Source organism: Pristiophorus japonicus, chromosome 8 (genome assembly GCF_044704955.1).
Source record: "Pristiophorus japonicus isolate sPriJap1 chromosome 8, sPriJap1.hap1, whole genome shotgun sequence".
Lineage (NCBI taxonomy): Eukaryota > Metazoa > Chordata > Chondrichthyes > Pristiophoridae > Pristiophorus > Pristiophorus japonicus.
This window is the reverse complement of record NC_091984.1, coordinates 177,066,783-177,079,950: the sequence shown is the minus strand read 5'-3', so window position 1 is coordinate 177,079,950 and position 13,168 is coordinate 177,066,783. Positions and strand designations below refer to the sequence as shown.

The 13,168-nt window shown below is 45.1% G+C and overlaps 1 protein-coding gene across 3 annotated transcripts in view; it reads left to right on the top strand.

Annotated features, from left to right (window-relative positions):
* The window catches only part of ppil2 (peptidylprolyl isomerase (cyclophilin)-like 2), a 371,889-nt gene that overhangs the window by 183,201 nt on the left and 175,520 nt on the right, over window positions 1-13,168 (top strand). For all 3 annotated transcript variants that reach the window (XM_070887580.1, XM_070887579.1, XM_070887581.1), the window contains one exon: window positions 7,130-7,205. In XM_070887580.1, the coding sequence (XP_070743681.1) occupies window positions 7,130-7,205 (76 nt within the window). The remainder of the gene's footprint in view (window positions 1-7,129; window positions 7,206-13,168) is intronic.

Sequence of the window (13,168 nt, the reverse complement as noted above, 5' to 3'; positions counted from 1 at the left end):
GTTCGTGCCGCTGAGCGGGAGGTGGAGGGGGAGAAAGCCGTTCGTGTCGCTGAGCGGGAGGGGGGGGGGGAGAGAAAGCGGTTTGTTGTTGTGGAGGGGAGGGAGGGGAAGGAGACAGCGGTTTGTTGCCACGGAGGGGAGGGAGGGGAAGGAGACAGCGGCTTGTTGCCGTGGAGGGAAGAGAGGGAGGGGAAGGAGACAGCGGCTTGTTGCTGTGGAGGGAAGAGAGGGAGGGGAAGGAGACAGCGGCTTGTTGCCGTGGAGGGAAGAGAGGGAGGGGAAGGAGACAGCGGCTTGTTGCCGTGGAGGGAAGAGAGGGAGGGGAAGGAGACAGCGGCTTGTTGCCGTGGAGGGGAGGGGAGGGAGGGGAAGGAGACAGCGGCTTGTTGCCGTGGAGGGAAGAGAGGGAGGGGAAGGAGACAGCGGCTTGTTGCCGTGGAGGGAAGAGAGGGAGGGGAAGGAGACAGCGGCTTGTTGCCGTGGAGGGGAGGGGAGGGGAGGGAGGGGAAGGAGACAGCGGCTTGTTGCCGTGGAGGGAAGAGAGGGAGGGGAAGGAGACAGCGGCTTGTTGCCGGGGAGGGGAGGGAGGGGAAGGAGACAGCGGCTTGTTGCCGTGGAGGGAAGAGAGGGAGGGGAAGGAGACAGCAGCTTGTTGCCGTGGAGGGGAGGGGAGGGAGGGGAAGGAGACAGCGGCTTGTTGCCGGGGAGGGAGGGGAAGGAGACAGCGGCTTGTTGCCGTGGAGGGAAGAGAGGGAGGGGAAGGAGACAGCGGCTTGTTGCCGTGGAGGGAAGAGAGGGAGGGGAAGGAGACAGCGGTTTGTTGCCGTGGAGGGAAGAGAGGGAGGGAAAGGAGACAGCGGCTTGTTGCCGTGGAGAGAGGGAAGGGAGGGGAAGGAGACAGCGGCTTGTTGCCGTGGAGAGAGGGGAGGGAGGGGAAGGAGACAGCGGCTTGTTGCCGTGGAGAGAGGGGAGGGAGGGGAAGGAGACAGCGGCTTGTTGCCGTGGAGGGAGGGGAAGGAGACAGCGGCTTGTTGCCGTGGAGAGAGGGGAGGGAGGGGAAGGAGACAGCGGCTTGTTGCCGCGCAGGGGAGGGGAGGGAGGGGAAGGAGACAGCGGTTGTTGCCGCGCAGAGGAGGGGAGGGAGGGGAAGGAGACAGCGGCTTGTTGCCGCACAGGGGAGGGGAGGGAGGGGAAGGAGACAGCGGCTTGTTGCCGCGCAGGGGAGGGGAGGGAGGGGAAGGAGAGAGCCGTTTGTTGCCGCGGAGGGGAGGGAGGCGAAGGAGACAGTGAGAAGGGTAGCCTCAGTGCTGATGTGCTGATGGCAATGTGATTTTATTAAAAAATGTTCAAAAATTAAACAGCTACAAAGAACTACAAAAATAGCCGAGTGCCAATGTTTTTTTTCACACTGAGCATGCGCAAACGCTACAACGTGCACGCGCAGCGTTGCCGGCAGGAAAAAAACTAATTTAAATAGTACCCGCCCCCTCCCACTTACAAAATCGCCGCGAGTGTAGGCTCCGCCCCCCCCTGGGCGCCGCGCCAAACAGACAAGGAGCTGCAAAGCGCTCGAGAATAGCGCGTTTTTTTTCTGGCGCCGTTTTAGGCGCGAAAAACGGGAGCCCAGCTCAGAGGGGCGCCCGTTTTTTATCCTGTGGAAACTTGGGCCCATAGTGTGGAGTGCCTCTCTCTCTTTCTCTCTCTCTCTCTCTCTCTCAAATTCGGTAACTTTGAATTTGATTTATACACCAAATTGTACATTTGCACAGGAACAGGAGTAGGCAATTCAGCCCCTCGAGTACGTTCCGCCATTCTGTGGGATCATGGCTGATCTGCGACCTAACTCTATACCCGTCTTTGGCCCATATCCTTAATACCTTTGGTTAACAAAAAGCTATCAATCTCAGATTTAAAATTAGCAATTGATCTCGCATCAATTGCCATTTGCGGAAGAGTGTTCCAAAATTTCTACCACCCTTTGTGCGTAGAGGTGTTTGCTAATTTCACTCCTGAAAGGTCTGGCTCTAATTTTTAGATTCGTCCTGGAATCCCCAACCAGCAGAAATAGTTTTTCTCTAACTACCCTATCTGTTCCCCTTAATATCATGAAAACTTCGATCAGATCACCCCTTAACCTTCTAAATTCTAGGGAATACAACCCTAATTTGTGTAATCTCTCCTTGTAATTTAACTCGAAGTCTGGTATCATTCTGGTAAACCTATGCTGTACTCCCTCCAAGGCCATTATATCCTTACTCCAGGTGTAGTCTAACCAGGGTTTTGATTAGTTTCAGCATAACATCTATGCCTTTGTATTCTCGTCCTCTAGATATAAAGGTCAGTATTCCATTAGCCTTTTTGATTATTTTCTGTACCTGTTCATGACATTTTAATAATCTTATGTACCTGGACCCCCAAGTCCCTTTGGGCATCCACTGTTTTTAGCTTTTCCCCCTTTAGAAAGTACTCTGTTCTATCCTTTTTTAGATCCAAAGTGGATGACCTCACATTTGCTTACATGGAAATGCATTTGTTACAATTTTGCCCATTCACTTAATCTATCAACATCCCTTTGTAATTTTATGCTTCCATCTACACTGCCTGTATAAAACAGCATTGGTGGCATTGTAGAAAATACACTCGAATGATCGAGCAGCCTGATACTGCTTAGGCAAAAATGGTTTCATTACTCAACTAGTAATCTAGTGTACGTGAGTTCAAATTTCACCTTTTTGAATTTGAATTCAGTTTTAAAAATCTGGAAATAAAAGAAAATACTGATACCAGTGAAAATGACCATAAAGTGGTTGGATTGTCCTAAAAACCCAATTTATTCACTCATATCCTTTCGAGAAGGAAACGTGCCGCCCTTACATGGTCTGGCCTATGTGTGACTCCACTCCCACACCAACATGGTTAACTCTTAACTGCCCCCTGAACTGGCTGAGCAAGCCACTCCGTCGTATCAAACTGCTACAGAGAGTAACTCCCCAGCGAAGAGTGTTGTGGGAGCACCTTCACCTCAGACTGGGTCAAGAAGACGATCCACTGCCACCTCCATAAGAACATCTCGGGATGGGCAATAAATGCCAGCCTTGCCAGTGATGCCCTCATCCCGAGAAATATTTATTTTTTAAAAGGCAGACACAGCTACTCATTGAAGCAAAGCGGAGAAATCCGAAGGAAATATCACTTCAATTTGTCCTTCTCAAGGACCAAGGTCAGAAAGGCTACTGTGGATGTAAACAGAAAAAGTAGGGCAATGAAATCTTGTGTGTTTGCTACAACTCGAAGATTGATGCGGTAATACGAACTGTTCTCTGTTAATTATATAATTAACACAACTATTCATCTTAGTTTGTCTTGTGTCACATATCCAATACTGTCATTCATAGCTTTGTGTGAACTGCAAAACAAAGTTGAAAACATTTAAATCAGCAAAATCCTTTCATGTATCATGACCCATTTATAATTAGCTATGGGAAAGCCTGCTCCCAGCACAGGGAATGAGTCTTTTCCCTCCCACTTCTTCTCTATCTATATATCTATCTATAATATATTCAAAATCTTGCATCTTTCCATTATACATTCCTGCATCCACATTTATAATGAAAACTCTATAGCTTGGCCAAGCTATAATTGCACACTCCCACCTAATGGAGACATTTACGGCACAGAAGGAGGCCATTAAGCCAATCAAAGTGCCACAACTGGTGGGAAGCTCTATTTACACAGTGGCAGTTTTCATTATAAAAATTGTTTAACATGTTTATCATGGAAATATAAAAATAATTACAGAATGTATAACTTTACAATGGGCCAGATCATCCTGGGCCAATTATCCCCCTGTCCTCAAACCTCACTTCACCTGAAGACTACACTTGGTCTTGACTCCCGTGTGCCACGTTATAGGAGAGGGACTAGTAAAATATTAAGAATTTTGTATCTGCATGCGTTCCTTTATTTGTTCAGATAAGAAAAACTGCCAGAGTAAATTTATTCTGTAATTACACCCTCCCACCAGTGGTGGGTCTGTTCCACCACCGTTTTGCATTAGCCAGTTCCTCAGTCTCTACTGCAGAGAAGCTCCTATGTTTTAACTAACTCTAATTCTCTGCTTCCTAAATTGCTGTAAGCTTTGCTATTTAACTATAAATAATATCACATCGAAGTATTCTCTAAAAAGGACAGAATGTATGACTTTAAAATGAGGGCTGACCTCTAACCCCATTTCACTTGAAGACTAACTTGGTCTTGAGCCCCAATGTTTAATGCTACGGGTCAGTTATGATAGGTTTTACAGGATGCAGGTATGAAATTTCCAAACTTCAATCAAGGTATGAATGAGAAAAATCTTTCCCCCCACTACAGAGAAAAATCTAAGACTTCAAGAACATTATTGGGCTCAATTTTCCCGGGTCATTGCGTGTTCTTTTTGCGCGCGCTGTTTTTTTTGGTGTATTTGTGCATGTCTGCGCTAGTTTTTATAATTTTTCGCAGTTTGGCCAAAATTTCTTCCTCCTAGGTCGTCGTAACTGGCCACTCCCGAAAAACCTTCTGGGCATTTAAGAAAACCAGCACACATTGACAAATCGGCACTGAAAGAGACCATTGATTTTAATCAACGATTTTGGAGGAAGTCAAGAACACTGCAAAAATCAATAATAAAGTTCAACTTTTTTTACCTGTCAACGTAGCAAGAATGGGGAGAAGTTGCAAGATTGCAATTAGTTAAGGGTGTGATCCAGCCATACAGACCTTGGGGAGAGAGAACTGTGAACCTGTTCTGCCTGCTTTCCTGCCATTTTGAGCTTCTTTCAAAGGTAAAATTTAAATATGGGGGCAATACTGACAATACCATACCTTGTGCGAGCCTTCTGTATCATGGTGCTACGTAGGATACAATTGATTCGACGTCATCGCATCAGCAACATCAGAGCCCGTAGGGTGCTGGGCAGGAGGCCTTACCCACCTCGGGTATATCGAGACAGGCGCTCATATCTCTACCTGAGTGATGCAGACTGTGTCAGAAGGCTGCGTTTCTGTAAAGAAGTTGTAACAGATCTGTGAGTTGGTCAAAGCAGACCTGCAATTTAGAAGCATCATGAGGACTGCTTTGTCAGTTGAAGTGAAGGTTACAGCTGCACTTTCATTCTATGCTTCCGGCTCGTTTCAAGCTACAACTGGGGATGTGTACACCATCCCTCAACATGCAACACATGTCTGCATTCGCCAGGTGACAGCTGCACTGTATGCGCGGAGGAATTACTTCATAAAGTTCCCCATGACCGCTCAAGCAATGCATGACAGGGCTATGGGCTTCTCCAGGATTTCTGGCTTCCCAAAGGTACAGGGCTGCATCGCCTTGCGAGCACCTTTGGAGGATTCCGAGATGCACAGGAACAGAATAAGCTTTCATTCCATTAATGTACAGTTCGTGTCTGAGGACATGCATCATATCATGTCAATCGATGCAAGATACCCTGGGAGCACCCATGATGCGTTCATACTCTTGCCTTATATCAGCCATGTTTCAGCAGCAGCCAGAAGGGCAGAGCTGGGAGACAAAGTGTAGGATTTTGCCACCTGGCTCATGACGCCTCTAAGCATAACCCGGACGGAAGCTGATCATGAAGACAACATGTTGCACATTGCAACGCGCAGCATCATAGAGAGGACCATTGGCATCCTGAAACAGCATTTCCGATGCCTGGACCATTCCGGAGGCTACTTGCTGTATTCCCCTGAGATTGTTGGTCAGTTCACTGTTGTGTGCTGCATATCTTAGCTATAATGAGGCAGCAGCAGCTTTTCTTATTTCTTTGGGTGGAACTTTTATATGACCTCTGCTGGTGTCCAGTTCCTGCCATCTGTTCTCAATCACAGTAACTAGTGCCTCCACTTCATTCTGTAAGAAATTCTTGGTCCTTGCACCGCGTTACATCTTGTACTGCTGTAGCTGCGATTTTTCCAATGCTCTCACATAGCACTTGTAACACACACAACTGGCTTTTTAAAGATGGCCGATTGCCAACTCGGAGCTGTACTGCGTATGCGCGTTCACTGCAACGATGTCAGAAACGTAACTTTATTCCACGCATGCGCAGAAGGTGTGGCATCGTTTTTCGGCGCAGACAGCAGGCTCAACCCCCCGAGGTGACTAGACACGCTGCGCGGCATCAACTTCGAATTATAGATCAGGGAAACTTTGGCAAATTATTTCCGGCGCATTTCTGGCCTAGAAAATCGGCCGTAACTCTGGCAATATGCCAGAAAACAGGCTTGGGCAAAATTGAGCCCATTGACCTGGCCGCTTTGGTGGAGCCAAAACAGAAGTTGCCTTGAAGTGGGGCAGGAGCTCTTAAATAGTTGCTGCTCTCTTGATATTCCCCCTCCCCCCCCCTTCAATCAGCACATTCTATTGCGCTGAAAAACATGATGGGACTGTACACAAATGATGTGCAACAGCTGTGCTGACTGAATCCAGCAAAATCATCTCACACCAGTATTGCAGAATCTTGTGGGAATGGCAGTCCCAGCACCATTTCACCCAAAGATCTCTGAATCAGCCCGTCTGTCTGCTGTGAGTAGAATAACATTTCACCATTGGCATCTTGAAACAGCGTTTCCGATGCCTGGACCATTCCAGAGGCTACTTGCTCCATGGTAGGGTTCCACTGCGCTGTGTTGCTCGTTTAAAACATAACTGGATGACGTCTCAGCGAATGTTTATGTACTGGGATGTGCCACGAAACCTGGTATTTAGGTTGCACCTTCAAGCTCATTTGTATGTCAGTAAATATATGCAGTATGGCTTGTACATGAAATCAACCTCAAATCTTGAGCTGATGCTCTGTTCTATGCAACATAAAGTAAAGAATGTGTTCTGTGCTGCTACAGTATAAAGATGACTGAGTTGGCGTACAATCAAGCAGGTGTTCATCCCAGCATAATCTGAGCATGATATCCCTAAAACTCCTGCTTTGTCTTTCTGATGTGTGTATTGTGTGACTGTTTTAGTTAATAGGAAACAAGCCAAGCAAGCAGCATGAGATCACCCTCTCATATGTCAAAATCACATTTTGGAAAAAATTGGATTTGATGGAATCATTGTTGCTCCTTCCCACAGGCACATTACTCCACGGGAAAAGTCTCTGCTTCCTTCACATCCACAGCAATGATGCCAGAAACTACGCATGAAGCAGGTAATTGGATTAGTTACTCCAGCTACTCTAAATAATGGGTTCAAGTCTCTCTTAGTTAGGAGTGTCAAAGTTGGAGGTTGTTCACCACTGTCTTGCCACTTATCCAATTAAAACCAGAATATGCTGTTTAATTAGCACACAGAGCTCAGTGGTCATGTGCACCTCTGCGTGTCAATATTTGAAGGCTTAGATTGAGAATATTGATGATCGGTACACTTAAACAGTGCTTTGCGGCTCAGTAAAGGAATGTTGGATTTTGAGGTTTATGTCAAGAATGGAGTGAAGAATAGGCAGTAAGCTGGAACAGTACTGCAAACACACGGGATTTTAGATATATACATACAAGTTGTTGCTTAATAACTTTGCACTGTTACTTCAATGCATGCAATTTGCAGATATAAATGAGACAACAATCTAACTCCCGCCCTTTTTACCTCATGAATCACACACAGCAAAACAATGCAAAATCAAAGTTAATTAAATTTAGTGTTGATAATGCTGCTAGAATAGTCTCTTGCGGTTAAAGTTCTTAAAACAGTCATAACCTTTTTTAGGTTTGTCTGTAAAATTGAGGACAGAGTCTGAAAAATAATCATAAGGTATGATGATGTGCAGTTACACAAAAGTGGGCCTGTATAATTTGTGGTCATTAGCGGTTTCAAACTTTTCAGTATGGGAGAAACCCAATGCCATTATTGACAACTAGGGACCCCCTGTTCTAACCTCCGAAAGACTGCATCAACTGCCCAAAAGAAAACTCTACTATTCTAACAGAAAATGATTAATATATACAGCAACAGAAATAATGTGTTAGTAAGTCATCCAAAACAAAAGAGTCTAGAAATCCGATGGACTTGTGGACCCTGTAGCTTCCAGGGACTCCAGTTTAAAAACTTGTAGTATGGTTGTGAAAATCGAGCAGAGCTTTTTAATGTGTCAGTTTGGTTCAGTTGGTAGCGAACATAGGAGCAGAAGTAGGCCATTCAGCCCCTCAAGCCTATTCTGCAATTCAGTTAGATCCTGGCTGATCTGTATCTTAACCCCATTTACCCATCTTGGTTCCATATCCCATAATACTCTTACCTAACAAATTATCAATCTGTATTTTTACATTTTCAATTGACCGAGCCTCAATTTTTTTTGTCCCATTCTCGCCACTGAAGGTTCTAATCCCACTAGGGAGTTGGAGCAGGTGATCTTGGTTGACACCAATAGAGTACTGTATTGTTGGAGGCGATGTTCCCTTGAAGCTACGCGGATGCGACGTCCCGCGCAGACCGCTCACCGGCTTTTGCTTTGTAAAAACCATGATTGCGCAAAATTTGAATGGGCAGCAATTTAAAGAGACTTCACACGAAAAATAAATTAAAGGGAACATTGGTTGAAGGGGTCATTTTTTTGCATGTGATGTTAAACTGAGGACCAATCTGCTTGCTCAGGATGTTAAAAGATCCGTTGGCCGTAATCAAAAATGATGTCGCAGTCAACGCTCTTTTCCCCCCTCCCCCCCCGCCAACACTAAAAACAATTATCTGCTCATTTATTTCCTGTTTGTGGAGCCATGATGTGTGCACCCTGCTGTGTTTGCCTACATAACAGTGATTGCACTTTAAAAGTAATCCATTGGTTGTAATCCACTTTGGGATGTCCTGAGAACATGATATGGTGCTGTATTAATTCAAATTATTTCGATCTCTTCTAATTCGTAAATTGCTGACTGAAGCTAATCAATGTGTTGAAAGAAGTAACAAAGAACATGATTGACAATCATGCAATAGGATCAAAATCGCAACTCAAAATATAAGCACAGACATGCGCATATCCATTGTGGGAGCACTTTTACCACACGGACTGCAGCGGTTCAAGAAGGAGACCCAGCACCACCACCTCCAGGCCAACTAGGGATGGGCAATAAATGCTAGCCTTGCTAGCGATGCCCATATCCTAAGAATGAATAAAGAAAATCTCATTACTGGAGCAGCAAATCCCGCCTGCACAAGAACATGCCACCTCTCCTGTCCCAGTATTAGCCCTCTCTAACAGGGCAATACGCTGCCTGTGACTTGGTTCCCTTTCACCAAATCGCCTCTTCAGTAACATTACGCATTCCTCATTGTGAATCCCTTTCATGTAGGTGAGATGATTGCGTAATGTCCAGTCTCTATTTCAAGTGATGCCTATTGGACAGAGCTAGCCCAAATGGCTCTGTACCCGTTTTCTTTGTTATTTTCCTTCTTCCATATCCCCTCCACCTAGCAAACTGTTAATAACAGTGACGTATAATGCTGAATTTGCAGTCCTATCGAATAATAATGCATACCTGTCCAAAAGATTTTTCTTACCTATCATCATCATAGGCAGTCCTTCGAAATCGAGGAAGACTTGTTTCCACTCAAAGTGAGTTCTTAGGTGACTGAACAGTCCAATACGGGAGTTGCAGTCTCTGTCACAGGTGGGACAGATAGTTGTTGAAGGAAAGGGTGGGTGGGACTGGATTGCCGCATGCTCCTTCCTTTGCCTGCGCTTGGTTTCTGCATGCTCTTGGTGACGAGACTCGAGGTGCTCAGCACCCTCTAGGATGCACTTCCTCCATTTAGGGTAGTCTTTGGCCAGGGACTCCCAGGTGCCAGTGGGGATGTTGCATTTTACCAAGGAGGCTTTGAAGATGTCCTTAAAACGTTTCCTCTGCCCACTTGGGCTTGCCTGCCATGTAGGAGTTCCGAGTAGAGCGCTTGCTTTGGGAGCCTTGTGTCAGGCATGTGAACAATGTGGCCTGCCCAACGGAGCTGGTCGAGTGTGGTCAGTGCTTCGATGCTAGGGATGTTAGCCTAATCGAGGATGCTAACGTTGATGCGTCTGTCCTTCCAGGGGATTTGCAGAATCTTGCAAATACATCGTTGGTGGTATTTCTCCAGCGATTTGAGGTGTCTACTGTATATGGTCCACGTCTCTGAGCCATACAGGAGGGTGGGTATCACTACATAACCCTGTAGACCATGAGCTTGGTTGCAGATTTGAGGGCCTGATCTTCGAACACTCTTTTCCTCAGGCGTCCGAAGGCTGCGCTGGCGCACTGGAAGTGCTGTTGAATCTCTAACTGAATACCTGTATAAAGTTCTTGCTGTGAAAAGTACTTGATAAACTTATTTATGGTGATTTAGTGTTCTGGTGCTCTAGTGAACTGTGTCACTAAGGAGTAGGGCATGGGTTCTTGCCTCTAATCTTTCATGGCAATTTCCTGCGTTTGCCATCAGAAGGGCGTACTCAGGTCAGACCTGATTGACTTTCTATGGGAGGACATGGTCCTTGAGCAGGGCACCCTGACCTTATCCACACAGTTCACAGATGTCTCCGGAATCCTGGGCAGAGGCCCTCTGAACCCTCTTGGCACAGGAATGGTGTGAGGGTTTGCGGGGGTGGGGGATGCTAAAGAAGGGCAAAGTTAATTAAAAGGGACCAAAATGTCAGAAAATATTTTGCTGAAGGATATGGGAAAATGATTTAATTGTAGATCACTGGAGCAACAAAAACAAATTGATTTCCTTAGCATTTAGTCATGGGTACTGCAAATACCAAGAATATAACGGTCATCACCAGATTAATTAGGGCTTGGGGGTCTCTGAACTGTAAAATAAGCTCCCATTGCACCCTGTGATCCTGCTTGCATTATTTTAGTAAAGTTTGTCACTGACTACCACCCCCTCATTAAATCCCACACAGGCTCTTGTCTTCGTCCTCTTCTTTTGCAAACGGTTGGGAGTTACATTCTGGTTTACAATATATTCCGTTGATTTTGGAAGGATCATTCTGATGTATAGTATGTTCCGGTGGGTTAGAAAAGATGCTCTTATTTACGGTGTGTTCTGGTGGGTTTGGGGGGCTGTTGTGATTTACGGTACAGGGTACTTGCAGATCCTGTAAGCCTTGGTTGACAGTATATGTAGTTTGTGATCACTCTGACTTGGAACCCCTGATTGCCTTTGTTGCTTTGAAGCTTTAACAGACCACAGAGATTCCAGGAAATGATAATTATGTTTGATTTCCATCCATGCATTAAGTAAAATAATAAAAAGCACATCTACACCATGGGCTAAACAAGCGGCAATGACAAATTACAGGTCCACGTTCAGCATTTACAACAAGTCCCCACTTGTTGCTGCTGTTGAATGTGCTTTCTCCTTTACTATGCTAATCAGATGCAGAAGCAGAACAGCATTATATTTTTCCTCGCGTAGTGCAAGGCTCTGGGATAGATCTTATTTCCTGGTACTAATTCCAAAGTGCTTCATTCTGCTAAAGGTGCATCTTCAAATCTATAGACCTTCTGAGGATTGAAAGGTGGGAAATATGACCCTGTGGCTATTAATCATTAATCCAAAGCACCTTCATAGAGCAGGTTCAAAAATGTTCTTTATGTGCATGCACCCCCCTCCTCCCCCCACTCACTACTAATCAGTCAGTCTCATCAAAGAGGCGGATGTTGTTTGAAGTGGAACCTCATATCCGGGGTTCATACAGGGCCCAGCCTGTCAGTTTATACTGCCTGTGATGAATGAGAACCTCGCTGAGGGCTCTACTTCAAAGACCTATTTTTGACCCCTTCAGTTAGATTTATATGCTTGTGCATCACAGAACAGATTCTGTGCCTCAGAAGGTAGAAACTAAAATCTGAAATCCAAACTTGTCTCTCGTTTACTTAGCAAGTTCTCTGCGTTGCAGATAGTTGTTTGTAGCAGGCTCACTTTTTAGGTTCGCATTCATATGACAGATCCAGGAACATCGGAACAGTAGGCCATTCAGCCCCTTGAGCCTATTCTGCCATTCTATTAGATTGTGGCTAATCTGTACCTCAAATCTACTTACCCATCTTTGCTCCATATCATTTGATGCCCTTGCCTAACAAAAATCTATTGACCTCAGTCTTGAAGATGTCAAATGACTCAACATCAACATTATTTTGAGTTGCAGATTTCCACTACCCTGTGTGAAAAAAATGCTTCCTGTTTTCACTCCTAAATGTTCAAGCTCCAACTTTTAAGATTATGCCCACTGTTCTGGATTCCCTCATTAGAGGAAATGATTTCCCTCCCTGTATTTCCCCAATCCAATCTTTTTATCATTTTAAAAATCTCAATTAGATCACCTGTCAATTTTCTAAACTCGAGGAATATAAACCAAGTTTATGCAAAGTGTCCTCATAATTTAATCCTGGTATCATTCTAGTGAATCCCCTCCAAGGCCAGTATAGCCATCCTGAGGTTTGGTGCACTTCAACGCAGTACTCCAGGTGGGGGCCTGACCCAGCTTCTGTACAACTAAACTATCACTTCCTCAATTTTGCATTCCAATTCCCTTTGCAATAAAGGCCAAAATTAAATGAGCATTTTTGATTATTTTTTATATCTGTGCGCTAGCTTTTAGTGATTTGTGTACTTGGACACCTAAATCCCTTTGCTGCTCCACAGATCCCAGTCTCTCACTATTAAGAAAATATTCTGATTGACCTCACACAGCCATAGTTTTGCCCACTCACTTAGTCTGTCTACGTCCCTTTGCAACTTACTGTTCCATTCTACACAACTTATGCCTCTTAACTTTGAGTCATCTGCAAACTTGGATATACAACTCTTCATTCCTTTATCTGTCATTTTATAGGTGGTGAAAAGCTCCATGAGGAGCACTACTTGTCACATTCTGCCAATCCGAGAACATTCCCTTTACCCTTACTCTGTGTCTCCAACCTGCCAACCAATTACTGACTAATTTGGGATGGCTCAGTTTGAAGTGCAAGCTGTCCGTATTTGGGCCAAGCAAAAGGCAAATTGATTTCCTGTGTTCAGTTATGGGTGCTGCAAATAGCAAGAAAATGAATGTCAAGACAGAGCTGAAAAGTAAGATTCCATAGCACCCTATGGTCCGGTTTTATTACTGTAATAAAGTGTGTCATTGTGACTAAACCACCT